The 26053-nt window shown below is 61.0% G+C and overlaps 19 protein-coding genes across 19 annotated transcripts; 9 read left to right on the forward strand and 10 right to left on the reverse strand.

Moving 5' to 3' along the window:
• Window positions 1–27: 27 nt before the first annotated feature.
• OSTLU_29020 (predicted protein) lies at window positions 28–516 on the reverse strand (the record flags this gene model as incomplete). Its single annotated transcript, XM_001415866.1, has 1 exon — window positions 28–516. The coding sequence occupies one exon, from the start codon at window positions 514–516 to the stop codon at window positions 28–30; it is 489 nt and encodes a 162-aa protein (XP_001415903.1).
• Window positions 517–1024: 508 nt separating this feature from the next.
• Window positions 1025–1938, reverse strand: HTR3504 (predicted protein; the record flags this gene model as incomplete). Its single annotated transcript, XM_001415867.1, has 4 exons — window positions 1025–1240; window positions 1349–1461; window positions 1697–1742; window positions 1906–1938. The coding sequence occupies 4 exons, from the start codon at window positions 1936–1938 to the stop codon at window positions 1025–1027; spliced, it is 408 nt and encodes a 135-aa protein (XP_001415904.1).
• A 119-nt stretch (window positions 1939–2057) lies between these two features.
• On the forward strand, window positions 2058–3285 carry OSTLU_39976 (predicted protein; the record flags this gene model as incomplete). The annotated part of the gene is made up of 2 exons (XM_001415534.1): window positions 2058–2111; window positions 2239–3285. 2 exons carry the CDS (start codon window positions 2058–2060, stop codon window positions 3283–3285), a joined length of 1101 nt encoding a protein of 366 aa, XP_001415571.1.
• A 228-nt stretch (window positions 3286–3513) lies between these two features.
• OSTLU_39965 (predicted protein) lies at window positions 3514–3963 on the reverse strand (the record flags this gene model as incomplete). Its single annotated transcript, XM_001415868.1, has 1 exon — window positions 3514–3963. The coding sequence occupies one exon, from the start codon at window positions 3961–3963 to the stop codon at window positions 3514–3516; it is 450 nt and encodes a 149-aa protein (XP_001415905.1).
• A 748-nt stretch (window positions 3964–4711) lies between these two features.
• Window positions 4712–5155, forward strand: OSTLU_29024 (predicted protein; the record flags this gene model as incomplete). The annotated part of the gene is made up of 1 exon (XM_001415535.1): window positions 4712–5155. One exon carries the CDS (start codon window positions 4712–4714, stop codon window positions 5153–5155), a length of 444 nt encoding a protein of 147 aa, XP_001415572.1.
• A 72-nt stretch (window positions 5156–5227) lies between these two features.
• OSTLU_92169 (predicted protein) lies at window positions 5228–6883 on the reverse strand (the record flags this gene model as incomplete). The annotated part of the gene is made up of 1 exon (XM_001415869.1): window positions 5228–6883. A coding segment is annotated over one exon (1656 nt), but the record flags the coding sequence as incomplete, so codon positions are not given.
• A 521-nt stretch (window positions 6884–7404) lies between these two features.
• OSTLU_29026 (predicted protein) lies at window positions 7405–7938 on the forward strand (the record flags this gene model as incomplete). The annotated part of the gene is made up of 2 exons (XM_001415536.1): window positions 7405–7486; window positions 7619–7938. 2 exons carry the CDS (start codon window positions 7405–7407, stop codon window positions 7936–7938), a joined length of 402 nt encoding a protein of 133 aa, XP_001415573.1.
• An 87-nt stretch (window positions 7939–8025) lies between these two features.
• Window positions 8026–9123, reverse strand: OSTLU_39628 (predicted protein; the record flags this gene model as incomplete). The annotated part of the gene is made up of 1 exon (XM_001415870.1): window positions 8026–9123. One exon carries the CDS (start codon window positions 9121–9123, stop codon window positions 8026–8028), a length of 1098 nt encoding a protein of 365 aa, XP_001415907.1.
• A 1537-nt stretch (window positions 9124–10660) lies between these two features.
• OSTLU_13858 (predicted protein) lies at window positions 10661–11743 on the forward strand (the record flags this gene model as incomplete). The annotated part of the gene is made up of 1 exon (XM_001415537.1): window positions 10661–11743. One exon carries the CDS (start codon window positions 10661–10663, stop codon window positions 11741–11743), a length of 1083 nt encoding a protein of 360 aa, XP_001415574.1.
• Window positions 11744–12525: 782 nt separating this feature from the next.
• OSTLU_239 (predicted protein) lies at window positions 12526–15411 on the forward strand (the record flags this gene model as incomplete). Its single annotated transcript, XM_001415538.1, has 1 exon — window positions 12526–15411. A coding segment is annotated over one exon (2886 nt), but the record flags the coding sequence as incomplete, so codon positions are not given.
• Window positions 15412–15635: 224 nt separating this feature from the next.
• OSTLU_40013 (predicted protein) lies at window positions 15636–16769 on the reverse strand (the record flags this gene model as incomplete). Its single annotated transcript, XM_001415871.1, has 1 exon — window positions 15636–16769. The coding sequence occupies one exon, from the start codon at window positions 16767–16769 to the stop codon at window positions 15636–15638; it is 1134 nt and encodes a 377-aa protein (XP_001415908.1).
• A 65-nt stretch (window positions 16770–16834) lies between these two features.
• Window positions 16835–17960, reverse strand: FBP18 (peptidyl-prolyl cis-trans isomerase, FKBP-type; the record flags this gene model as incomplete). The annotated part of the gene is made up of 1 exon (XM_001415872.1): window positions 16835–17960. The coding sequence occupies one exon, from the start codon at window positions 17958–17960 to the stop codon at window positions 16908–16910; it is 1053 nt and encodes a 350-aa protein (XP_001415909.1). The 3' UTR covers window positions 16835–16907.
• A 77-nt stretch (window positions 17961–18037) lies between these two features.
• On the reverse strand, window positions 18038–18829 carry OSTLU_92172 (predicted protein; the record flags this gene model as incomplete). Its single annotated transcript, XM_001415873.1, has 1 exon — window positions 18038–18829. The coding sequence occupies one exon, from the start codon at window positions 18827–18829 to the stop codon at window positions 18038–18040; it is 792 nt and encodes a 263-aa protein (XP_001415910.1).
• A 730-nt stretch (window positions 18830–19559) lies between these two features.
• OSTLU_48278 (predicted protein) lies at window positions 19560–21563 on the forward strand (the record flags this gene model as incomplete). Its single annotated transcript, XM_001415539.1, has 3 exons — window positions 19560–19688; window positions 19770–20409; window positions 20545–21563. The coding sequence occupies 3 exons, from the start codon at window positions 19560–19562 to the stop codon at window positions 21519–21521; spliced, it is 1746 nt and encodes a 581-aa protein (XP_001415576.1). The 3' UTR covers window positions 21522–21563.
• Window positions 21564–21593: 30 nt separating this feature from the next.
• On the reverse strand, window positions 21594–22127 carry OSTLU_13863 (predicted protein; the record flags this gene model as incomplete). Its single annotated transcript, XM_001415874.1, has 1 exon — window positions 21594–22127. The coding sequence occupies one exon, from the start codon at window positions 22125–22127 to the stop codon at window positions 21594–21596; it is 534 nt and encodes a 177-aa protein (XP_001415911.1).
• Window positions 22128–22384: 257 nt separating this feature from the next.
• Window positions 22385–23236, forward strand: MRPL2 (Putative mitochondrial ribosomal protein L2; the record flags this gene model as incomplete). Its single annotated transcript, XM_001415540.1, has 1 exon — window positions 22385–23236. One exon carries the CDS (start codon window positions 22385–22387, stop codon window positions 23234–23236), a length of 852 nt encoding a protein of 283 aa, XP_001415577.1.
• A 92-nt stretch (window positions 23237–23328) lies between these two features.
• Window positions 23329–24402, forward strand: OSTLU_92174 (predicted protein; the record flags this gene model as incomplete). The annotated part of the gene is made up of 1 exon (XM_001415541.1): window positions 23329–24402. The coding sequence occupies one exon, from the start codon at window positions 23329–23331 to the stop codon at window positions 24400–24402; it is 1074 nt and encodes a 357-aa protein (XP_001415578.1).
• A 60-nt stretch (window positions 24403–24462) lies between these two features.
• PSBP6 (lumenal PsbP-like protein) lies at window positions 24463–25332 on the reverse strand (the record flags this gene model as incomplete). Its single annotated transcript, XM_001415875.1, has 1 exon — window positions 24463–25332. One exon carries the CDS (start codon window positions 25330–25332, stop codon window positions 24463–24465), a length of 870 nt encoding a protein of 289 aa, XP_001415912.1.
• Window positions 25333–25576: 244 nt separating this feature from the next.
• OSTLU_39608 (predicted protein) lies at window positions 25577–26044 on the forward strand (the record flags this gene model as incomplete). The annotated part of the gene is made up of 2 exons (XM_001415542.1): window positions 25577–25652; window positions 25782–26044. Coding segments are annotated over 2 exons (339 nt in total), but the record flags the coding sequence as incomplete, so codon positions are not given.
• Between the last annotated feature and the right edge of the window lie 9 nt (window positions 26045–26053).

Genomic DNA, 26053 nt, shown 5'->3' on the forward strand with positions numbered 1-26053 from the left:
GGAGCGCTCTAATAAAAGAATCTATGATCACATCGCCGGAACTTGGAAGTCTGACGCGTTCGGCGGCACGGCGCGACGAGTGACGGTTTGGATAACTTGACGAAGCATTTGGTTCTCTCTTTCCAGAGTCGTCACGCGGTTTTCCAACTCGTGCAATCGGTTCGCCTTTTGCGCCTCCGTTTGTTCCAAAGACGCGAGATACGCCTTTTTCCGTTCTCGCGCTTGCTGCGCCGACACGCGGTTTCGCAACAAACGCTTGAGCCGTTTTCTCTCCTTCTCATCCGTGATCGTGTTCAATCGTTCCTCGTCCGCCTTCACGCTCAGCGCCGTGTTCCCGTGCGGAATGTGCATCGAGTTTCGTCCGACGTACCCCATCCCGAACCCACCCTGATTCGCCGCCGCCCGTCCCCCTCGCGCCGTCGGCTTGCTCACCGCCCCGCTCGGCGGCGTCCCGCTCCCTCGCGCCCCCGCCCCCGCGCGCTTCGCCCGTCCGCTCCCGCCGCTCCCCGCCGTCATTCCGGTCGACGTGCTCGCGCTCGACGTCTGATTCACCGCCTGAAACGTCTGAAACGTCGACGTGAACGCGCTCCGCTCCGTGCTTCGCGCGCCCACCAGTGGCATTTACGTGCGCGTCCCGCGCGCGTCGTCGCGTCGTCGTCGCGTCCGCCGTCGCGCGTCCGTCTTTGCGCGCGTCGAGGCGAGCGCGCGTTCGCGTCTTTGCGCGCGTCGAGGCGCGCGTGCGGGCGCGCGTCGGTCGGCGCCGCGCGTCGTCGTGTGCGCGCGTCGCGCCGAGGGCGTGACGTCATCGCGCGTCGACGTCGCGAGATCGAGATCGAGATCGCGACCGGGATGGGAGACGGGACACCTCCGGGGTCCGCGAAACAGTGTTTAGATTACAGGCTATGAAGGACGCGACGCGCGCGAACGAGCGAGGACGCGCCGGAGACGCGATGGTCGGCGGGTCCTCGCGCGCGCGCGCGCGAGGACGTCGAGGGCGGGAACTAGAGTGGGACGCGCGAGACGCCTAGTAGGCGGCGACGCCGTAGATTGGGCCTCGAATGCGTCGAGCGAGCTGCAAATCCTTGGGCATGATGGTCACGCGCTTGGCGTGAATCGCGCAAAGGTTGCAGTCCTCGAAAAGATGCACCAAAAAGTCCTCCGTGGCCTCCTGTAACGCTAACAAACTCTCCGCCGTGTAACGCAACGGTTCGGGCGAGAGCTCGTTTGAAATCTCTCGAACCTGCGAGTCGAGGGGAAAGCGAGGTTCGTCAGTGTCTGAGAGCGCGTCGGTCGAGCGCGGCGAGACGACGTTCGAATCGTTTACACCGTCTCGCGCGATGAAACGCACCAATCGCGCGAACGGCATCTTCCGAATCAACAAATCCGTCGTCTTCTGAAACCTCCTAATCTCCTTTAGCGCCAACGTCCCCGGGCGATAACGCCGCTTCTTCTTGTCTAACTCTGCGCGCGAGGGAAAACGCGCATCACGCACCGCAGTCAGTCTTACGAACACTTCGCGCGCGCGCGCGCGCCGTCGGGACGCGCCGCGCGCGGCGACGAGGCGAACGAGCGCCGTCGCGGACCCTTCGGACTCCAACAGCCATTGAAATTTCAAAAATCTCAATTCATCCTTTCCCACGCGTGCGCCTTCTCAACGCCCCCACGCGCGCGCGCGTCGACCCCGAACGTCACATACCTTGTCGCTCCGCGCCATCCGCGCCCGATAATCGCCGCTGCGGCGCCTGCGTCGCGCAAAGTCACATAAATCGTCAGCGCGTTTCAAGTTTGAAAATCGCATTCGCCACCGCGCCTCGCCGCGCCCCTCTCCGCGCGTCCGCGTCGCCGCGCACCGCCGCGGAGGTTTCAAGCGTCACCCGCGCGCCTTCGCTCGCGTCGCTCGCGCACCTTGAACCGTTTCCCGTGGAGTCGTCGCGCCATATCGGCGCGAGTCGTCGAGTGCGGCGCCGCAGACGCGCGCGCGCGACGCCTCGATCGCGCCGCACGCCCCGCACGCGCGCGAGAATCGGTGAACGGGACGAAGGAAGACATCGCGCGCCATGGCGAACGCCACGGATCCGCTGGCGAAGACCGTGCGCGGGATGGACCCGCAGGTGCGTCGCGCGCGGCGGCGCGGATTCGCTCGAAACGACGCGCGAAACGCGCGAAACGCGCGTTCGCGAGGCGACCAGAGACGCGAGACTGACGATGCGATTCGCGCGCTCGTTTTCGTCGACGCAGAATATCATGGAGCGCATCACGCGCGATAAGGTGTACGCGATGACGTACTGGAAGGAGAAGTGTTTCGCGGTGAGCGCCGAGGCGCTCGTGGACTTGGCGGTGGATTTACGCGCGGTGGGGGGAATATACGGCGGGAACAATCGAGCGACGGAGTTTCTGTGTCTCACGCTGAAGCTGTTGCAGATTCAGCCCGAAAAAGAGATCATATTGGAGTTCATAAAGAACGAAGACCACAAGTACGTGCGGTTGCTCGGGGCGTTTTATCTGCGCTTGGTCGGAAAGCCGACGGATGTATACCAGTATCTCGAGCCTTTATTGAACGATTACAGGAAGGTTCGGTATCGCAGCCGAGATGGCAAGTACGTGCTGACGCACGTGGACGAGTTTGTGAACAACTTGTTGACGAAAGATATGTTTTGCGACGTCGCGTTGCCGCGGGTGCCGCATCGACAGGCGCTCGAAGCCGCGGGATCGCTCGAACCGCGCGTGAGCGCGTTAGAAACCGACGTGAAAGATTTAGAAGAGCAGTTGGAGAATGCGGTGGAGGAGGCGATCGGGCGCGAGATGCGGATGGACGTCGACGGGGACGACGACGAGTTGGACACGACGGCGACACGAGACGCCGCCGGTAAGCGCCCACGTGAGGAGGATGAAGAGGGCGAGCTAGCGAACGCCTCCACGCCAGCGGCCAAAGTGAACCGGCGGCAACCAGTCGATCTTCACGATGAAGGAAACGCGCGCCATCGTTCGAGGTCGCCGCAGCGTCGCGGCGGCGGTGGCGACTACGGCGAGCGTCGCGGCGGCGGCGTGAGAGGGTTGTCGCGAGATCGCGGCGGAAATCGCGGTGATCGCGGCGAACATGCGCGCCCAGGCGATCATCGCGCTGATTACTTTCGCGAGTCTGAAAAAAAGGAAAAGAAAGAGAAGAAAGAGAAGAAGGAAAAGAAGGAAAAGAAGGAAAAGAAACCCGCCGCCGAGGTCGACCCAGAAATCGCGGAGGCGAACGCCATTCGCGCCAAGCTCGGGTTAAAGCCCGTGCGAGGTTGAAAAACGTGCCAGCGTAGAGCAATAGCCGAGCAGACGTAGCGCGCGAGTTGTAATGATGTAAATCAGACCGATTCATTTTTATTTAAAAGCGTCAAAATTGTCCCGCGACGTCGGGCTTGCGCTCGCTTCGTCCGGTCTCCGCCTTCGCGAAGACGCCGGCGAAATGAGCAATATAGTGGTAGAGTGCGATGAAAATAGTATAATTCAAGTTTCGTTACGTTGTCCGTCTTACTTGGCCATCATCATCTTGACGAATTCTTCGTAGTTGACTTCGCCGTCGCCGTCGACGTCGGCTTCGCGAATCATTTCGTCAACTTCCTCGTCCGTGAGCTTCTCTCCCAAGTTCGTCATCACGTGTCGCAATTCAGCCGCGGAAATAGTCCCATTACCATCCTTATCGAAGACCTTGAACGCCTCTTGCAGCTCCTCTTCGCTGTCCGTATCCTTCATCTTTCGCGCCATCAGGTTCAAGAATTCTGGAAAGTCGATCGTCCCGTTCCCATCCGCGTCGACTTCGTTGATCATGTCCTGCAACTCCGCCTCCGTCGGGTTTTGTCCGAGAGATCGCATCACCGTCCCGAGTTCCTTGGTCGTGATCGTCCCGTCGCCATCCTTATCGAACAGCGCGAACGCTTCCTTGAATTCCGCGATCTGCTCATCCGTTAAATCCGCAGCCATGTTTCGCCGTCGTGTGTTCTCGCGTTCGAGCGTGCGTGCGTCGCGTTCGAGCGTTCGAGCGCGCGTTCACTGCGTGTCGCGTCCGTGCGCGTCCGTCCGCGGTGTCGCGGCGCGGTGTGTCGCGCGCGCGTCGTCGCGATCGAGCGATCGCGCCCCGGCCGTCGAATTCCGCGCGGGCGCGCGCGTCGACCGACCGACCGACCGACCGCGCCCCGCGATCGAGGTCGACGTCTCGTAGTCGACGCGTCGCGAACGCCATCGCGCGGGTCAACGCGTCGTGGTCAACGCGTCGAGTCGTGACTCGCGAAATCGACCCATCGATAAAACCACGAAACCCCGTCCCGCGCGCGCGCTCGAACGCGCGATGACGTCGCGCGCGCGCGCGCGCGTCGACGCGCGCACACGCGCGCGCGCTCGTCGATCGGTCGACGTCACCGCGCTCGAACGCACGCGCGCGAAGCCTCGCGACCGCTCGCGACCGACGCGCGCGGACGAGGCGCGAGACGGCGCGAGGGAACGCCGCGAGGCACGCGCGCGACGCGTGAAAAGGGATAGGATGACGACGACGGCGGCGATGCCGACGGCGGCGACGGCGATGAAGGCGCGCGCGTGCGGCTCGCGACGGGCGATCGCGGGTAAGGGCGTCGTCGCGACGACGCGGATCGCGACGCCGGCGCGCCGTGGGGGGGTGGCGACGTACGCGGGCAAGGGTAAAGCGGGCGGACGACGCGGAGGGCCGGCGTCGCAGATGCAGCAGCAGGTGGAGCAGTTCATGCCGCCGATCGATCCGGATAACGAACAATTCGTGATCCACGTGCGCTCGAAGCGAGGGATTAAGGCTTGGTACCCTTTGAACGTGGTCACGGGCGGGAGCGCGGCGAACACGTTGGTGAAGGGGTTGGACAACGACATGTCCAAGGAGATGGCGCAGAAGTCGCTCTCGCAAAACATCGGCAAGGCCATCTATAAGGATATGGCGGCGATCGATAAGGTTGCGCGATCGATGCCGATGTTGAAGCAAGCGAAGGAGATCGAATACGGTTTCAGCGTGCTCGACAAGGAGAACCCGCGGTCGATGTTCAGCCCGGCGAACGACAAGGTCTGGCTCATCCCGAGCGAAGAGGAGTGCGAGACGCCGGCTGACAAGTTCCAAGAAATGGGCGACAACATGAAGAAGATGTTCGGTCAATAGATGCCTCAAATTTGTTCATTCATACACACACAATCAATATCATATCATACGTTACGACACATTTCGTCGCGCTCACGCGGCGCCCGCGTTGAACTCAAAACGAGGTCCGGGGACGAGCGTAATCTCGCCGAACGGTTCGCTTGCGTCTTGATACGCGGTGAGGTAGTCGGCAGCGACGAGAACGAGGGTTTGGTAGAATAATCGCGCAGCTTTTGCCCGAGACAAGTGGTTGCGAACGCACAGATCCGTCACGCTCACGCTCTCCATTTCCGTATCCGGTTTCTCAGCGGTGAAGACGGCGCGCGAGAGGAACTGCAACAGATTCAGGGACGCTTTGCCGATTTCGCGTGGCGTCGCGTGCGCGAACGTACCTTGGTCGTCCGTTTCGAGAAGTGAGGGCTGTTGAGACGGCGTCGTGGTCGTCGTTCGGCGGCGGTGCGATCCAGCTCGTGGTTGTTCGCCGAAATCGATTTCGCTTCCGAGGATGTGGTCGTAGTTATCCGGAATGGCGAGATCTTCATCGGGGTCTTCGGGAATGAACATGTCAGCAAGTTTCGAACCACTGTCCAAACCCAAACCAGAGCTGCGCCCTGACTTGTGAAAAGTGGAGGGAGTGATTTTTTCGCGGTTGAAAAATCCAGTCGTAAATCCAGAGCCGGGCGTGGACTTTTTTGCAGAAAGCACGGCGCGCATCTTTTCTGTCGACCGCACGTTTCCGTGTTCGTCATACATCACATCATGATAGTGATCACGTTCTTCATCACTTTCATACATGACTGGTTCTTCACCGATGAATTGCTCAAACGCGAATCGCGCGTTCGGGTTGACGACGAAGAGTTCGAGCGCCGATCGCGCGCAGATCGAAGGATTCACCTTGAACGCTTCAGAGTGGAAGAAGAAGTCACGCTCTGCTTCTTTGCCTTCGATGACCGCCTCAGCAGTGTCCTCGTCTGGGCGTTGCTGAACGATGTCCCGCGTGCTGGAGAGCCACGCACGAAAGACATCCGACCCAAGATGAGTCTGGTTATCAAACACGAACACGCGAGTGCGAGCCATCGCGGCCGTACGACGTTTCTTCGCCTTGGGTTCAGGAAGCGCCATCATTCGCTCAGCTTCGGCTTCGCGCTCGCGCATGCGCTTCAACTGAGTTCCGATGGGTTCTTGTTCAAGTGGTTCCTCATCCTCCACGGCGAGCGGGAGCGCTTCTTCGAGCGTATCGTCGGCGCGCGCAATTTGATAGTCCATGTATTCTTCATCTTCTTCCTGTATGCTGATCCGTCGACCATCGTCGCCGCGCATCGCAAACTCGTACTCGTATTGCTCGTCCATGCGCGCTTGATCTTCGTCCACGGGCATTTGTAACTCGAGAAGGTTGATTCTGTCGTCGTCTCGCACGGTGAAGCGATCGCCCGCCGCGCCGCCCGCCACGTCGAACGCGTCCTCCAATTGCTCGCTCGCGACCATGTGAAACGCCTGCGAGTCGTACGCCTGCGACACATGCATGTGCTCAAATTCAGGTCGCGCCAATATATCACCATCGTACGCCATCGTCATGGTCGCGCGCGCGTCTCTTCCTCCCTCTGGTTTCTCGGGAAGAAGATTACGATCCTGGCGTTGCGCCCGCGACAACGCATTCAATCGCGACAACGTCTTCATGCAATCTTCATACAAGAATCGCACCTTGCGCGCATACACCGCAACAACCCCTCGCATGAGCAACGCGGCCAATCGCAGCGCCTACGAACCGAACGTCTCGCCGCGCGCGCGCCGCGCGCGGGGGAACCGCCGTCGGTCAGTCTCGGACGCGAGAAACCGCGCTTCACTAAACCTACCAACGGCGTCGGCGGATTGATGATCGTCTCGCACGAATCGCGAATAGAGATCGTGTTCGTCTTATTCCTCGTCATTCTGTCCGCCTTCTCCGGCTGATTCGCCAAAATCTGCGCGCGCGCCACCGCGTCGTCGTCAGTCTGCGCGCTCGCGCGCGCGCCGACGTTTAAACTTTGGACGCACCCAAATCTGCCCCATCGCGCCTTTCGCGCACAGGAGCTCGCTGGAGTAGAACATTATGCGCTACGCGTTCGATCTCGCGTCGTCTCGCGTCGTCGCGCGCGTCGCGCGATCGACCGTCGTCGTTTGAAGTTTCGCCGCCTCGACCGTCTCGGAGGCGCTGATCTGTGAGACAGCGCACAACACGGATTTCGAGCGTCGCGCGCGGCGCGCGAGCGCCGCCGCACAGCGCGACGACGATGGCGAGCGCCATGGATGCGTTCCAGGGAATGCAAAGGAAACTTCAAGAGGAATCTCGCACGTACGAGAGTCTGGCGCAAGGTGCGTCGACGAAGACGCGACGCGCGCGTCGTGATTACGATTTCGATTGACTTGGGTCAACGAAACGAACGGCGATCGAGCGAGACCGTCGCGAAGACTGACGAGGGAAGACGCGCGCGCGCTGTGTGATAGAGATGAACGCGAACGTGATCGCGCGTCAGCAAGCGCAGCAACAGCTGAGCGAGAACGAGATGGTGCTCAAGGAGCTGGAGTTGTTGGAGGACGAGGCGAAGGTGTACAAGCTCGTCGGGCCGGTGTTGATGAAGCAGGACCTCGTCGAGGCGCGAGGGAACGTGGAGAAGCGATTGGATTACATCAGGGCGGAGAATGAACGGTTAGAAAAGGCGGCGAAGGCGATGCAGAAGAAGCAAACGGAAAAACAAGAGGGAATTATCGCGCTGCAACAGCAGATGATGAAACTCGCCAATCCGAGCGGCGGCGAGAGCGCGTGAGAAGAGAGATTGTCGTGCGGCATCGTATAAACAATAGAGCTATAGCTAATGATGAAAGAATAGGTAATCAATCATGTCCTAAATGTCTCAACGCGAGCGGTGCTGAGATCGACCCTTCAGTAGTCGAAGACTCTGGCGCGCCTTGGCGACGCGCTCGCTGTATTCGCGCTTGCGAACAGTTTCTTCGTGCGTAGTCCGAATGAACTCTATGCGCTTGCGCTCGAGCAGCATGCGTTGCTGCTCTGCAGAGTTCGACACTTCGCGTAAAGTTTTCTCCCGGGCGGTCTGCGCGGCGAAAATCGGAACCATTTCTTCTTTGTACGCCTCGAACTCGGCGATCGACTTGGAGGCTCGAACGACAAAGTCTTCGTCCTTCACGCTCAACAACTTCATGGGAAACGGATCCGGCGCGAGATCGAACTGCTCGAGAAATGTGTGCCTCGGGCGAATGCGTTGATCCAACGAAAGGGAAAAGTACGCGGGATACTTGACGCACGTATCCTTGGAGCCGCCGAGCTCGTTCGTCAAGTACTTGAACTTTGGCCTAAGCGAGTCCTCGACCGAAAGCGAAAAGAACTGCGAAAGGCGCGTCACTGTCAACGCAGTTTCGCTATCGTTCATGCCAATCTCGCCGAGAAATCGAAGCTTCTCTTCAAGATTTTCGAAAGAGTAGTGAAGCATCTGCGGGTGCCGCGTGATCATCTTCACCACGTTGTCCTTGCTTATACCGAGGTCACGCAAAAACTCCACGCGTGGCTGAATCTGGTTTTCAATAGAAAACGTCAACACTGCGGGCGACCGCTGGATCAACAGGGGGATATCCTCCGCCAAAATTCCAACCTCTTGCTTGAGATACTGCACGCGAGGCATCAATCCCTTTTGCACGCTGAGGTGTAAAATGCTTGGTTGCTTACCGAGCACGTCGGCCAACTTTTCCTGGGGAACACCGATTTTGGTGAGGTATCTACAGCGCGGAATAGAGTGTCGATTTCTCTGAAGCAAAATACGTGGATCCTTGTTCACGATCTGCCGTAAGTTTTTCTTCTCCAATCCGAGTTCGCTTTGCAAGTACTCCACGCGAGTAATCACTCGCGGCACCGGTCGATTGAGAAGCTCGGCGCAATTCACCACTACTTTTTCTAAATCCGCCGTCTTGAGACCGAGGGAGATGAGGTAACTCACCATCGGGCGCCACTGAGGCTCGAGAGCGAGCTTCTTGCTGAGCTTGCTGAACTGCGCGTCGCTCAGCGTCTCGTACTCTTGATGTTCCATCGTCTTCCAATCGACAAAACTCTGCCAATCGCTCTTCTTCGCCGTCTTTCTCGCCGTTTTCTTCGCCGCGACCGCGTTCGCCGTCGTCGCCACGGGCGCCGGCTTCTTCGCCATCAACGGCTTCCCCAACGCCTGCCGACTACGCAATCGCAGCATCGTCGCCTCGATCAACGCGCGCGCCTCCTCCGCCGCCGCGTCTTTCGTCTCATCGCACTCTTCGTCCTCACCGAACGTCCCGATCGCACCGTCATCAAAAACCGCGGGCATCATCGCCGGCGGCGCCTCGCGTCCTCGCGCCGCGTTTCTCTTCGCGCGCGCCGCCGCCCTCGCCGCGGCGTCCTCGCCTTCGCTCGATTCCGAATCCTCCCCCGTCAGCGCTCGCGAAACCACCCCTCGCGCCTCACCGACGCCCATCGCGCGACGCATCGACGACTCGTTCGTCCTCGTCGACGCTCGCGCGCCCGAGTTCGTCCTCGCGCGCGCGCCGCGCGCCGCCACCGCGCTCGAAATCATCCGCGGCGTCGCGAATCGCGCCATCCTTATCGCCGACTCGCGCGTTTCTCGCGCCTCCGCGCGACGCGCGCGCGCGGTCGCCGCGTCGCCGCGTTCGCGTCGCTCGCTCGCGCGCCTCGTGCGCGCGCGCGTCGACGCGCGCGACTGTGACGTCGCGATTCGACGCCGATTCGCCGACGTCGGCGGGGACCCCACCCCTCGCGCGCGCGCGCGCGGCATTCGCGCGCGCACGCGCGAGCCGCTCGACGCGACACGCGCGCGGTCGACGAGGGACGCGCGTTCGCGACGCGCGCGCGCGGAGCCGCGCGACGAGGCGCGCGCGACGAGGCGCCGCGCGCGCGCGCGCGGCGACGGCGGGGCGCGGCGGCTGCGGCTCGAACGCGCGCGAGGGAACTCGCGCGACGCGCGCGCCGAGCGACGGCGCGCGACGTGAGCGCGCGGTCGCGAGCGCGTCGCGAGCGCGTCGCGAGCGCGAACGGGCGGTGAACGCCGGTCGCGCGCGCGCGGACGGGAGGGCGTCATGGCGACGGCCGCGCTCGGGGGTTTAGGGCGACTTCGCGCGGACGCGCGCGCGAAGACGACGCGCGCGAAGACGCGACGACGCGCGAACGCGCGGGGATCGCGGGCGAAGCTCGGTGCGCTGCAAACGCCGGTCGAGGGCGCGGATGGGGGCGCGAGCGCGGGAGAGGGGGGGTTGGAGGCGCGCGCGACGCCGACGCGAGGGAGGGACGCGGCGCGCGCCGCGAGCGCGCGGTCTTTGACGCGCGCGTCGGTCGTGGCGATGCGATCGGACGGTGCGCGAGGTTCAAATGGATCGGGTGGTGCGTTGAAGGAGATTTCGTGGACGCACTGCGTGGAGAATTTGGGTAAAGGCGATCCGGGAGTCGAGCACGACTACAAGAGGGTCGTCTTCGTGACGCCCGACGACGGTTTCATCATGGGCGCGCGCAAGACGCTGTACCACTTGAACGGCTGTCCTTGTCCGACGTGTAACGTCTTCAGATGTCGCGTGCGAAACGGCGTCGATATTAGCGGTGAGCCGATCAAGGTTGTGGTTATTAGCGAGAAGGAGTTTGAAACCTTGAAAGCCGTGGGTACGGTGAAGGACATGGCCAAGGTGGAACAGTTGCGACGCCGTCGAATCGGTACCGCGAACACTGGTAAGGTGCCCTGGAATAAAGGCGGCAAGCATAGCAAGGAAACGATCGAAAAAATTCGCGCGACGACGCTCATGCACATGGCGAATCCCGCGTACAGAGAGCGCCTAAAGGCGTCGTACAACGGATCCAACGCTCGTCATTCCGAGTACACGCGAGCGAAGATCAAGAGGGCGTCGGTGGAAAGAGCGCGGGCGCGAAAGCTAGAGACAGCTGGCTTGGAGTCCAAACAGGTCTGGGGCCTGAAGAGAGGTATGAACGGCGCGGCTTCAGCGGGGATATTCGTTCGCCGAAACTCCGCGGTGATGACGGTGACCTTTGGAGTCAACGGCACCGCCGACATCGCACGGCTTCGACAACGTCAAAAGGATGAAGAAAAGGTACGCCTAAAGACGCAACGCGAGTTGAAGAAGCAGCTCGTCGCCACGCTCGTCTTGAAGCGTCGAGCGATGCGGAAAGTGAAGCCAAAGGTGGCCAACAAGCGAACGCGCGAGCACCGCGCGAAGATCTCTAAAGCCATCGCCGACAAGTGGCGCGATCCAGAGTACAGCGCGAAAATGCGCAAAAAACGCAAAAATTCCGCGGCTAGCGCCGCTTCTCAACAGCATCCGAGCGTCGATCCGGCGAAGAAGAAACTTCTCGCCGAAATCAAAGCGATGTATCTCAAGGCTGACGCCGCGGTGAAAACGTTGCGCGCTCGCGCCGACAACGGCCTCACCGTCGATCCAGCGATGCTCGCGCAAGCCACTCAAACGCGCAAGCAAACGCGCACGATGCTCGAGACCGTGCGAAAGAACATAGAACAGGAGTTCCAAGCTCGAGACGCCGCCGCCGCGGCGAAAAAGACGGCGCGCCCTCGGTGATTTCGGCGCGTCGCGCGCCCACACCATCGCCTCACCGCGCGCGCGCGTCATCCTATGATTTTAATACCCACCCATCGGATCATCGATCGCGCGTCCCTCCCTCCGCGCGCGCGCGCGTTCGCGCGCGCGTCTCCCTAAAAACTTTCATCCCCCCACCTTCGCCCACAATACGACCACCGCGCGGCGCCCGACACCCGATCGCACATCTCGGTCGGTCGCCGCGCGCGAGGGCAAACTGATTTCGATCGTTTCGCGCGCGCGTCCGGCGTCACACGCGCGCGCCCGCTCGCCCGCGACGCCTCGCGCGCCGATCGTCGCGCCGATCGTCGCGCGATCGCGCTCTCCGCGCGCGCGCGGCGTCCCGGCGCGCCGACGCGAGCGCTCTCGCGCGCGCGCGCATTTAATTAAAATCGAACCCGCGCGCGGCGCGCGGTCAAGGGATGAAGCGCTCGCGCGACGACGGCCCGGGCGCCGGCGCGGCGATCAAGCGGTGCGAACGCGACGCGACGCGACGACGATGCGATCGCGCGTCGACGCGTCGGCGCGACGCGCGCGCGCGCGACGCGACGACGACGCGCGACGCGGGATTCGCGACGAGATCGGCGCCGAGTTTTCGTGCCGCCTTCGACGGGACGACGGGCGACCGACCGACGACCGAGGGCGTCGCGCGCGACGCGAGGACGACGACGACGCGCGCGGCGATGAGTGCGCGATGACTGACGACGCGCGCGCGATCGCGGACGGACGACAGGCCGGGAGCGGGGGGCGCGAGCGGTGAACCTCTGAGCGAAAAGGCGCGCAAGCAGGAGGCGTTGAGTTACTTGAGGGAGCTCAAGGAGCGATTGCGCGATAAGAGACACACGTACGATGAGTTTTTGGAGATCATGAAGGAGTTTAAGGCGAATAGGCTGGACACGGAGGGGGTGATCAAGCGCGTGAAGCGAATTTTTCGCGGACACACGGATTTAATCCTCGGATTCAATCAATTTCTGCCTCGAGGACACGAGATTACGGTCGCGGACATCGAGCGAGACGACGAGGAGGCGATGGATCACGGCGTCAGAGCGAAGCCGCAAGTCGAATTCGTGCACGCGATATCGTACGTGAACAAGATCAAGTCGAGATTTTCGAACGACGAGCGCGTGTATAAGAACTTCCTGGAGATTTTGAACATGTACAGGAAGAACGTGAAGACGATTTCGCAGGTTTACGAGGAAGTGGCGCAGTTGTTCAAACATCATCACGACCTTTTGGACGAGTTTACGTACTTTTTGCCCGATTCTACGCAACCGGCGGCTGGTAAGAAGGGACGCGGTGTGCGCGGCGTGCGTGGTAGAAAAGGGTTGCCGCCGGAAACTCCGGAAGAGGCTGAGGCGAGACGCGCGGCGGCGGCGCTGGCAAAGGAGCTCGCATTTTTCGAAAAAGTAAAGGCGAGACTTCGCAACCGCGACGCATACAACGAGTTCATCAAGATCCTGAACATCTTCAACATGGGTATCATCACCAAGATGGAGATGTCGACGCTCGCATACGACATTCTCGGCAAGTTCCCCGAGCTTCAGTCTGGATTTAGTGATTTTGTCGCTCGGTGCGAGGCGCTCGATTTCGACCCATCTATGGCAAAACGACCGCCAGAGAAGCTGTCGCCGAAGGATTTGCAACTCATGAAGGTGGTGGCCGAGCGCGAGAAATTCGTCTCCAAACCCATTTCGGAGTTGGATCTCTCCATGAGCGAGCGCTGTGGCCCGTCGTACCGATTGTTGCCCAAGAACTTCCCGCCAGCCCCGTGTACGACGAGGACGCAGCTGTGCAAGGATGTTCTCAACGACAACTGGGTGGCGGTGACTTCGGGTTCGGAGGATTACTCTTTCAAGGCGATGCGTAAGAACCAGTACGAGGAGGCGTTGTTCCGCTGTGAAGATGATCGATTCGAGATCGACATGGTTCTCGAAACGACCAAGTCTTGCATCGAAAAGTTGCAAAAGTTTGAGGAAGAAATCAACGCGATGCCCGAGGAGGCTCGCGGAGCCGCGGTCATGCCCGAAGGATACTTGGGCGCCGTGTGTGAGCGCGCCATCCTGCGCATCTACGGTGATCGTGGGGATGAAATCGGATACCTGGTCAAGACTGCGCCGCAAGCGACGATCCCAATCGTCTTGAAGCGTTTGCACCAAAAGCAGGAAGAGTGGGTCGAGCTGAAGAACGAGATGATGCCGATTTGGTCCGACGTGTACACGAAGAATTACGCCAAGTCTCTCGATCATCAATCCTTCTACTTCAAGCAAATGGACAAAAAGGCGCTCTCTATGAAGGGTATGGCCCAGGAAGTCAAGGAGTTGAACGACAAGAAGAAGACGTCCGACGAAGTCATCGGCAAGGGGATGCCTCCGGTGGACGAGTCTCCTGATCTCACTCTTGATTACTCTGACGCCCGGGTGCACGACGACGTGTACGCCGTTATCAAGTTTAGTACCAACGAAATGCTCAACTCGGAGCAAGGCGAGCGCGTTTTGACGCTTTATCGAAACTTTGTCGAGTCCTTCTTTAACGTAAACCGAGAAAATCCGGATGATTTCAAGGATTCCTCCGCCGAGGCGGCGGCGAACTTTGTTCGGGGTACCGAGAAAGAGGACGTCAAGAAACTCAACGAGAATAAGAAGTCCGAATCAGACGAAGAGGAAGAAGACGAGGACGATAAAATGCGAGTTTCGAGTGCGCGGAAAGCACCGAAAGTTGAGCCAAAAGAGGAAGCAGAGGAACAAGAGGATGACGAAGACGACGAAGAGGAAAAAGAGTTTGCACTCTGCAAACCCGTCAGTGGGATCGTCGATGCCGCCGAAGCGTCGGCCGCAGTTGCGCTTAAGAACATGAAGAGGACTGTGTTCTACGCCAACGATCAGATTTACCACATGTTCCGTCTTCATTCGCATTTGTTTGAGCGCATGTCGACTGCGCGAGAGAGCGCTGCGGCCATGGCCAAGGCAAGCAAGCCCGCGCGCAAGCAAGCTGATGTCCACACCGAGTTCCTTCGACTACTCTTCCACTTGTTGAACGGCACAACGGAGTCTGGTAAATTCGAGGACGACTGTCGCACGCTGTTGGGAGCGAAATCGTACCTCCTGTTCACCTTAGACAAGCTCATCTATAAAGTCATCAAACAAGTGCAACTTGTTATTCAGGAGGAGCCGAGCAGTAAACTTTTGCACCTCCACGACTATGAATTGGCTCGTGAAGCGTCGTTCAACGAAGGTATCTACCGCGCAAATGCGTGTGTTCTACTGCAAGACGAAGCATGCTATCGCTTAGCGTCATCCGAAGATGGCAAGACAATGTTTGTTAGACTCGTAGAAGTGGGACCGGAACGGCCCGACTTGCCGATGGGAACGATGGACGCGCGCTTTGCGACGCATTTACAGACCTTCTTGACCACTCCGGCCACCGATGATATTCCAGAGTCTGCGGAGCTTGATGATGACGACGATGAACACACCGCCGTATTCCTGAGCCGATCGAAGGAGAAGGCTGGCTTTAGCGACTTGGACGCGGCGATGGAAAATGCCATCGTGACGAATTCATTAGAATGCAAAGTCAGCTGTAGCACGAGCAAGGTGTCGTATGTACTTGACACCGAAGATGTATTACGCCGTGCGAAGAAGAAGGCGAAGACGAACGGCAAAGCTTCGGCGAAGCGCAAATCATTGCTCGAAAAGAATGAAAAGGCTCGCCTCGCGAAATTCCACGCGTGGGTGGAAGAAAAGGCCAAAGAGGCTGAAGATGCGATGGATACCGACGAAAAAGTTTAAGCACGCGCAGCGGCAACACCAGCCGTACGATTTGGAATTCGACTCTTAGTTCTCTTGTTAACACAGAAAGTACAACAACAAACGTTCGTCTACTTTATCGTCTTCGTAAAACTTGGCGCGCAGAACCGACGCGACATCCCTTCATGCCTCAGAGCTTCTAAATCTTCCTCGCTTTTCTCCAACTTTTGGATCAAAATCTCATTTTGCCATTTTGAACTCTTCAATTGGCTCTGTATGTCGTGTAGGGCTTTCTCGCTATACTGGAGGTGTTTGCATTTGCGCTCGGAATGAAGAAGTTTTTTTCTATATTCCTCGCATTTGTGTTCGGCTTGCGTCAGCGGGACCACAAGCGCTGCGTTTTTCTTACGAATCTCGTTTAACTCTAGGGCTTGCTTGTGTAATCTCTCTTCTTTCGCATTCAGACGTTGGTCAAGTCGATTAATCTCAACGACGTGCGTGTCTGTCAGCGAGTTGAAGTACTCTTTGAGTTCGTCGTACGCCTTTGTGTGCGTTTCGACGAGCTCATCAATGTAGGTTGAATATCTCGCCTCAGTGTCAGCGAGCTGCTTTTCGACGCGACACTTGAAGGAATTCATGGCGTCAAACGATTCTCGCTCGACTTTGTTCACGTGCTCCGAGGCACTCTGCTCAAACTGCTTTCGCGCTGCGCCTAAATTCGCATCGTGCTCTAATTTTAGTCTTCGGCGACGATCTTCGTGCTCGCGACGAATCTCGCGAATTTTCGCCTCCATCGCCGCAAGTTCTTGAGATTTGATTTGCAGTCGATCTCGACAGTCCTCCCGCAGTTGTGCTTCTGCCTGGTCGTACTGTGCGCGAACCTTTGATTCCGCCTCCAAACGCTCGTGTTTGACTTGCTTGAGCTTATGAGTCTGTAGACGCAGCTCCATCTCGTGCTGTTCGCCGGCCACCTCCAGCTCGCGCTGAGCATCACGTAAGTCGACTTTAGTAGACTCGAGCTCTGCTTTGGTGATTTCCCAAAATGAATCGATCTTGTCGCGCTCGAGCTGCATATAGTTTCTGTGCTCGTTGGCCTTGACCGCTTCGCGCTCCACAGCTTGGATCTTCGCTAAGAGTTCTGCGCGAGTCTCTTGAATCGGACCCTCGCCCGACAGACCATCCGCTGCATCGGCTTTCGGTCTCGCCTTCTTATCCGTCTTACTGCCTGTCTTCTTCTTTGGCGGCGTAACCTGTTCCTTCGGCATATTGCTCGCAAGTCGCGAAGTGCAGTACGTTTGATGCAAAAAATAGATTACAATCCTGCGAGTTCCTTCCACACTGCGCGCACGTGGAGTGATTGAATTTTGAATGTTCACGAACGTGAGCGCGCCAACCGGCTGATTTTACGAAGACTTCTCTTGAACGTCGAGCAAATCAATCAACAGCTCGAACGTCGCGCCCGGAGGAATTTCACCTTCCCCGACGTCCTCGAAACCGACATCCGGAGGGACGATTATTTTGCGTCGACCACCCACCTGCATTCCCGCGAGTGCCTCCGGTACGTAAATAATCGGCGGCGGTTTGGGGCCACTGCCGCCGGTAAAGAGTCCTCCGCCACCGTCGACTTGAATTTCACGCTTCGGCGTCGCTACAGCGGTAACCTCTCGCGTCAACTTGAAGGTTTCGATCGGGGCGTCCGGACCGTTGCGCGAGCCGCCTTTCTTCACCTTCAACTCGAGCTCGGTCCCGACGTCGCCGACGAGCAACGCTCCGATATCTTGAATCGGCTTGTCCACGAGGTCGCCGACGCCGTCGATTGAGATTATGACGTCGTTCGGTTTGATTCCCGCGCGATCCGCTGGACCGTTGAACACGCACTTCACCACATAAAGCTCTCTCAAATCGGGATCGATCCTCACCTCGATCCCGACGCCGATGATGTTCTTTCTCTTCGCCGCCTTTGTGAACTCGTTCGGCAGCGTCCCGTACTTGAACTGAAACGGCTCGCTAATCGTGCGATTCCCCCCCAGCGTGCGCGCCTCGCGCGTGGACGACACCGTCAAACCTCTGTATTTACACTCAAAGTGCAGCGTCGTCAGCGCGCCCGCTTCGACGGGTTTTCCCTTCCCTTCGACGACGTCGACGTACTTCACCCCGTCCCTCGCCTCGCCTCGAAACTCAAATCCCGCCGTCTTCGAGTACGCGTCCTCGCTCACCGGCCCGCGTTTCTTCAGTTCCTTCTGAAATCCGATCGCGCGCGCGTCGTCCGCGCGCGTCAGCGCGCCGAGCGCGATGGCCGCGAGGACGGCGTCGCGCCTGCCGAGAGCGACGTCATCGGACGACGTCGCGCACGATTTCACGCCGACGCGGGCGCGACGCGACGCGCGAGACGCGGGACGCGAGGTGACGACGCGCGTCGCGCGCGCGGCGTTCGCGTGAGTGACGGCGTGCGACATCGAGACGAGTCGAGCGTGATTGTGCGGCGCGAGGTTACAACAACCGGCGTCGGGCGTCGACGGCGGGCGAGGTCGAACTAAAATACATCTCTCGGGTCCACGTCTAAAGTTCTCTTGAGCAAAACGACGACGCATAAAGCCACGAGCGCGGTGGACGCCGAACCGAGCATGACGAACGTCTTTCTCGGACCCGCCCCGACGTCTTCTAGATTTTTGCGCCCGTCGTCCGGCGGCTTGGAAAATTTCTTTCCAGAGGTAAACAAGGGAGCGAGCCCGGCGTAGCCCATCGCCGCGCCGGCCAGAAAGCCCCATAGGTGTCCCACGGAGTTCACGACGTGCGTGCCATCCTCTGTGGGGACACTCGCGAGGTATTGAAAACCAACCGAGAAGAACCCGCAATAGAGCAATCGCACGGTGAAGCCGCGAAGGTTCCACTCGTTCTCGACGTTCAGCGCCGAGTAAAGTAACAACGCACCGAAAACACCCATCAGACCGTCACTTGAGGTTACGTGCAAAGTCGTCGGGTCGAACGCCATCGAGCCGATGCCCCCCATCGCCGCGCTCAACGCGTACACCGCCAGAAACGGCCTGGTGCCGAGCAAGGCTTCGGCTTCGGCTCCAATCGTCACCAACCCGACGTTGACGAGCGCGAAATGCAACAACCCAAAGTCCACGAAACACGCCGTGAATGTTCGCATCCACTGACTCCCGTACACCACGGCGTTATCGAACAACGCCAAACGAATGAACAAATCTCCGCCGTTGGACGTCCCGCTCCGCAGCAGCGCCAAATCCGTCGCGAACGCCGCGCAGTGCGCGAACGCGATGAAGTACGCCACTGTCGGTTCGACCGTCGGCACGTTATACATCGTCGACAACGGGCTCCAATACGGTTTCCACGACGCGTCCGTGACGCCCTCGGGCGTCGCTCGCCGTCTCGACGCCTCCGCCGCGTTCGCGTCCCGCGCCTTCGCCTTCGCCTTCGCCTTCGCCTTCGCCTTCGCCTTCGCCTCGGTCGCCTCGCGCGCCTCGGTCGCCGTCGTCGACGCGTCGTCGCCGTTCCTATCGCCCGCGCGATCGACGAGCACGGACGCCAGCGCGTCGAGCGTCGTCGTCGTCGTCGTCGTCGTCGTCGTCGTCGTCGTCGTCTTTGCGTCGTCGTCGACTGCTCCCTCATCCAGATGCGTCGAAACGGTCTCCCCGACGCCCTCGCTCGCGTCCGCGTCCGCGCCCGCGCGCGTCGTCGCGCGCGCGACGCGCCCACCGCGTCGCGCGCGCGCGTCGACGCGTCGCGTCTGCGCGCAGACGCGCGCGCGAAGCGACCGCGACGTCATCAGAGCGCGACGCGCAGTGACGCCGACCGACGCGATGTCGCGCGACGCCGACGCCGACGCCGACGCCGACGGCGACGCGACGCGCGATAAGCGCGCGCGCGAGGACGTCGCGGACGCGGGCGCGGACGACGCGAAGCGCGCGCGCGCGGACGCGAGCGCGGGCGGCGCCGCCGCGGATGAAAACGCGACGACGACGACGACGACGACGACGACGACGACGACGACGGGCGCGGTCGCGCTCGCGGGCGCGAGCGGCGGCACGGCGATGGTTCAGGGCGTCCCCGAACAGTGGGACGACGGCGCGTTCGCGGCGTGGTTGACCGAGCTCGGGTGCCGGCGCGTGAGCAGCAAGAAGCGGCGGCGGTGGACGTACGGCTTCGTGACGTTCGGCGAGGTCGGCGATCGAATCGAGGCGACGACGGCGATGGAGAGGGTCGAGTTTCGTGGGCGGTGCGTGCGCGTGAAGCAGGCGAAGGCGAAGGGGAAGACGGGAGTGGCGTCGACGGACGGGTCGACGGACGCGTCGGCGCTCATCGAACGCGCGAACGCGAACGCGAGACGGGACATACGCGACGTCATCACGCCGCTGTGGAACGTGAGTTACGGCGAACAGTTGGCTAGGAAGAAAGAGATCGTCGCGGAAGCGATGCGGAACATCACGAGAGGGGTGCGGAACGCGAGTAATAAGGCGAGGAAGAGCGGGCGTCGCGCCGACGTGGGGTGGATGCGCGCGGCGTTGGGAAACGATAAACTTTGTTGCGAGCTGGGAGGCATCGTGCGGTCGCCGGTGCTGGATGGGTATAGAAACAAGAGTGAATTTACCATAGGGCCGAGCGCGAACGGCGAGATCACGTGCGGTTTTAACGTCGGGTCGTTTCGCGACGGCGTCACCGCCGTGGCGCCGCCCACGGGATGCCGAAACATCAGCGATACGGCGAAGTATCTGGGCGACGCCACGCAAACGTACCTTCGCGCGCGGGCCGCGGACGGTAAAGGGCTGCCCGTGTACGATAAGCGAAAGGCGACAGGGTTTTGGAGACTATTCTTGTGTCGCGAAGCCGGCACCGCGCCGGCGAGCGAACACGGTTGGAAGCACTGGTTGCGAACGGGCGCCGGTCCTCCGAAACCGTCTGCGGGCACGGACGGGGAAATTAAAGACCCCGACGCGACGGATCGGGTAGCGTTCACGTACCCTGACGAGGAGTTCTCGTTACCCTCGCCATCGGGCGAACATAGCGATAAGCACGAAGTTTTAGTCATGTTTCAAGTGTGCACGCGAGGCTACACCGACGAGCAAGTGAAAGAGGAATGCGATGGCGTTCTCGCCGCGGTCGAAGAAGCCGTCGCGAAGAGCGCGAAGCCAATCAATTTAAAGACGTGTCTGGTGCAGTTCTGGGACGGTGTATCGAACGTCGCGCCGGACGACGCGGAGATTAAAAATTTGAGGACGAACGCGCCGAGCGAGAAGTCCGCAGACATCATTCACGAACACATGTGCGGTCTCCAGTTTTCGCTTTCCGCGACGGCGTTTTTCCAAGTCAACACGGTCGCCGCCGAAGCTTTGTATCGACTCGCCGGTGAGTGGGCGAGTCCTGGTGGGCAAAGCTTGCTGTTGGACGTGTGCTGCGGCACGGGGACGATCGGTTTGACGCTCGCGCGCGCCGTCAAAAAAGTTGTCGGTGTCGACATCGTGGAAGAATCCATCAGAGATGCGTTCACGAATGCGAAACTCAACGGAGTCGATAATACCGACTGGCTCGCGGGCAAGGCGGAGCACGTTCTTCCGAAAGTGTTGAACGACTACAAGACGTTGATCAGGCCCGATGGCCGCGCTCCAAAACCGTTCACCGCCGTATCTGTGCTCGACGACCCGGACTTGAGCGCGGATGAAGAAACAGAAGCGATCGTCGAAGCGAAAGAAACCACCAACGCGGAGCTCGTGGGCGCGAATCACGAGTTCGATGACGTCGTCGCAATCGTTGATCCCCCGCGTGCGGGGTTGCATAGACACGTATTGTCGGCGTTGCGGCGAGAAAACCGTTTGAAACGTCTCGTGTACGTCTCGTGCAACGCGAACACGATGGCGACTAACGTTATTGATCTATGCGTGCCGCAAGGCGCCGATGGTAACGGCGGCGGCGTCCCATTCACGCCCGTGAAGGCGCTCGCTCTCGATTTATTTCCGCACACCGCACACGTCGAGGCCGTCCTCTTGCTCGAGCGATGAACATCGTCGAAACGACGGCGATGACGCCACGACACTAACACTTAGTATTAGAACTAATTTCACTCTAATCATCTAATCCACCACTCGACGAAAGAACCGATCGACCACGACGTCCGGCTCGCCGTTCGGTCGCTTGAGCACGTTTCGCTCTCGCAGCATCCCGCTCCCGCTCGGATCCATCCCGCGAATCTGCTCCGTCGCCCACCCCTCGCCGCGCTCGAACAATCGACACACGATCACCAGCGCGCCCTCTCGCGCGTCTCCCGACAGATAAAACCGCTTCCGCCCTCCCCGCGTCGTTCGCAGCGTCTCCGCGCCGTCGAATCGCGCGCGCGTCTCGTTCCTCGAGCTCAGCGCCGTCGCGTCCACGATCGCGAATCCGCGTCCGTCGTCGTCGCACTTCACCGTCACCGTCGTCGGCAGGTTATCCGCGATCGGCGTCGCGATTCGCGGCGCGCCGAGCGCGCGCAGGAACGGGCCGAGCGATTCGCTTCGCGCGACGTCGAGCTTCCACGCGCCCTCGAGCGTCGCGTCGCACCGCTTCGCGTCGAGCGCGCGCGCGAGCGCGCCGAGCGTCGTTCGCACCGCGTCTTCGTACGCGCTCATGGCGCGCGTCGCGCTCCGCGGCGCCGTGAGCGCCGTCGCGCCGTCGCGCCGTCGCGACACCGCGACGCGCGACGACCATGTTCCGCGCCGCGCTCGCGCGCTCGACGCGCGCGCTCGCGGCGACGCGCGCGACCGCGGCGTCGTCGCTCGCGCCGCCCGTCGTCGCGCGCGCGCGCGTCGCCGCGACGGCGGCGCCGACGCCGACGTTCCGCGCCGTCGCCATCGCGCGCGCGTTCGCGACGCGCGCGGGCGAGGGCATGCGCGCGTACAAGCCCACGAGCCCTGGACAGCGCGGGCGCATCACGACCTCGCGCGAGGGCCTGCACCGAGGACGCCCGCACAAGGCGCTCGCGGTCGGGCTGCGGAAGACGGGCGGGAGGAACGCGCGAGGGCGGATCACGGTGTGGCACCGGGGCGGCGGCGCGAAGCGACTGTACCGAATGATTGATTTTAAACGCGATCTCACGGGCGCGCGAGGGGTGATACGAAGGCTGGAGTACGACCCGAATCGCACGGCGCGAATCGCGCTGGTGGACTACGAGGGAGGACTGGGGACGAGGTACGTGCTGGCGCCGCACGGCGCGCGCGCCGGGGACGAGTTGGAGAGCGGAGCGGAGAGCGATATAAAGATCGGAAACGCGCTGCCGTTGAAGAATATACCGCTGCAGACGACGATACATAATATTGAGCTCGTGCCGGGACGAGGGGGGCAGATGTGTCGATCGGCGGGATCGGCGGCGACGCTCGTGAAGAAGGGCGACGACGGGTACTGCGTCGTCAGGCTTCCGAGCGGCGAGCAGCGTTTAGTTTTGGAGGGATGCATGGCGACGATCGGGATGCTGTCCAATCGTGGGCATCAAAATCGTAATATCGGTAAAGCCGGCGCCAATCGTTGGCGTGGGATCAGGCCGACGACGCGAGGCGTCGCCATGAACCCGATCGACCACCCGCACGGCGGCGGCGAGGGTCGCACGTCGGGCGGTCGTCCCAGCGTCACGCCTTGGGGCGTCCACACCAAGGGTAAGCGCACGCGCAATAACAAGCGCACCGACCGATTTAGGGTGAGCAGGCGACCGAGGAATCGCAAGAAGTACAACGACAACCGGTAGGCTTTTCATTATTTCGTCGCCGTCCCGAGAGACTGTAGTCCTTTGTAGTAGCGAGTAGACTTCACCATTCAACGACGCGCGCGCGCGCGCGAATGCGCGACGACGTCGAGGCGGTCGCGCGCGCGACGCCCCGCGCGTCCACCGGCGATGCGAGCGCTTCTTTTTCGGTGTCGACCGTCGCAAAGTCGTTAGGGGACAGGGACGTCGTCACGCCGTTCGACGCGCGACGCGCGACGATGCGGGCGCGCGGACACGCGCTGACGTTTGAAAACGTCACGGCACTCATGCGGTCGTGCGCCGTGGCGGACGAGGAAAGCGCGAGCGGGGCGCAGCGCGGGGTCAGAGTGCGCGAATACTTGCGCGCGCTCGAGCGGGCGACGACGCCGGGACGGAACGGTGGCGCGGACGCGCGAGAACGCGCGAGGGAAGCGAGCGACGATAGGGACCCGCTGCGCGAACTCGCGAGAGAGTTGCTGCCGGAATGGCGTCATCAGGGAGAATCTCCGGGGCCGAAATTAAAGATGCGCGACGGAAACGGAAGGAGAGTTGACGCGACGCGCGAGCTCGAGGAGACGATCGCGAGGATGTCGAACGAGGCGAGGGAAGCTGAAGCGGTGAAGGATGAAGCGTTGCGAATGAAATCTGCGAGTTTGGCGGCGATGACGACGGAGAACGAGATGTTGCGATCGTCGCTCGCTTCTGCGCGAGTGGCGAGCGAGGAAATGGAGCGTCGATTGTACGAAACCGAGGCGAAGGAGGTGGAGGCGCGTGAGACGCTACGCGAATGCATGGCGACTTTGCATGAAGAGCAAATGGCTCGAGAAAAACTCAGGGAAGAGCTCACCAAGGTGAGCGAAGAACTGCATCGCGCACGCGCGGCGGCAGAAGAAGCGCTGTCAACGGAAATGAATTTAGAATTGCGTATAAGATCGCTCAGAAACGGCGATTTACTTGCAGCGCTTCGAGAGCGCGTCATAGAGACCCAAAACGAGTTGAAACTGGAAGTGAAGTCACACGATTTGGCTAGGCGGCGGTTCGCGCGCGAGTTGATGAAGAAGGAGGCGTTCGTGTGCCGAATCCGCGACAAAGCTCGTGCGCTCGGAATGTGTTTGGAGCTTTTGGAGGATCGCGATAGTTTAGCGTCCGACTCTGAGACGGATGATTAGCGAGCTTAGCGAGCTGTGTATCAAAAAATTACTATTCCGCACGCGATTGGATTTGATACTCTACACGTCCAAAACTTTGAACGTCGACACGAGGTGCTCCAAAAGCGCCGCCGCTTCCGGTCCCTTGTCTTCGGGCATTTGACATGTCATGGTGATGATGTCTTTTCGCCCCAACTTGCGCGCGCTCCCGACCGGCCCAGGTCCTAACGCGAGCACTCCCCAAAAATGCAGCGGCAACATGCTCTCCGTCGAGTACTCAAAATAATAATACCTCCCGTCGTCGCTCATCCTCGAACTCAGCACCTTGCTCACCGCTTGCCCTCGATTTGTCTCGCCCTCGCCTTCCAACGGCGCGTACTTCCGCGCTACATCCTCGGCGTACGCTCGCGGATTCGCGTACTCGGGTTCGTCCAGTTCGTCGACGCGCAGCGACTTCGTCTTCTTCCCGTACGGTCGCACCTGCACCTTGAACCGTCGCCCGCCGTACTCGCTCACGGGATGTATCTCGATCTCCGCGATTCCATTCGGTAAATCTTTCACCCAACCCTTGGGCGACAAGAACGCGTAGCCGTTATCCAGGTCGACGTACGGTTCGAGCTCGACGTCGTCTAACGTCGTCGGCGCCAGCGCGAGCGCCTCCCGCGCGCCCGCCGTAATCTCATCCTCCGCGCGCGATGCACCGACGCCCGACGCCGCCGCGCCGACGAACACCGTCGCCGCGAGCGCGCGCCGTCGCGTCGTCGCGCGCGCGCCGCGCGCGCCGTCGCCGTCGCCGGTCCCGACCTCGACCTCGACTTCGCCGTCGTTCGCGCGTCGCGTCGCGCGCGCGCCGCGCGCCGCGCGACGCGCGTCGCGACCGGTCGCCCGCGCGTCCGCGCGCGCCGCCGCGCGCGCCGCGCGCGCGAACGCCGCGGTCGTCGTCGTCGCCATCGCGCGCGAAGTGACGCCAGACGCAGTCGCGCGGGACGGACTCGGACCGACGCGCGACGCCGCGCGCGCGCGGTCGACATGGTGCGGCGCGACGACGACGACGCGATCGACGCGCGCGACGACGACGGCGCGCGCGCGCGCGAACGATGCGCGACGACGACGCGAGCGCTCGACGAATGATTGAGAACGCGATTGTGAACGCCGCGACTGACGACGACGACGACGACGACGACGACGACGGACGCAGTCGAAACACCACCCCGATTTGATCATGTGCAGGAAGATGCCCGGAATATCCATCGGACGGTTGTGCGAGAAGTGTGCGTGCGAGCGAGGCGACGCGAGAGGGGAAGGGGCGCCGCGGCGAGACGGCGGGCGCGGTTAGGGCGCCGAGCGACGGACGCGAACGAAGACGACTGACGATGATGATTGGAAAATTGAACGAATAGGCGATGGGAAGTGCGTGATTTGTGATTCACACGTGCGCCCGGCGACGCTGGTGCGGGTGTGCGATGAGTGTAACTACGGGACGAATCAAGGGCGGTGCGTGATTTGCGGCGCAGTCGGCGTGAGCGACGCGTACTATTGCAAGGGGTGCACACTCATGGAGAAGGATAGGGATGGATGCCCGAAGATTATCAATCTCGGGGCGGCGCGTACGGACTTGTTTTACGAGCGGAAGAAGTACGGGTTTAAACCGCGCGATGGGTGAATGTAGACA

This window comes from Ostreococcus lucimarinus, chromosome 1 (assembly GCF_000092065.1).
Source record: "Ostreococcus lucimarinus CCE9901 chromosome 1, complete sequence".
NCBI classification, from domain to species: domain Eukaryota; kingdom Viridiplantae; phylum Chlorophyta; class Mamiellophyceae; order Mamiellales; family Bathycoccaceae; genus Ostreococcus; species Ostreococcus sp. 'lucimarinus'.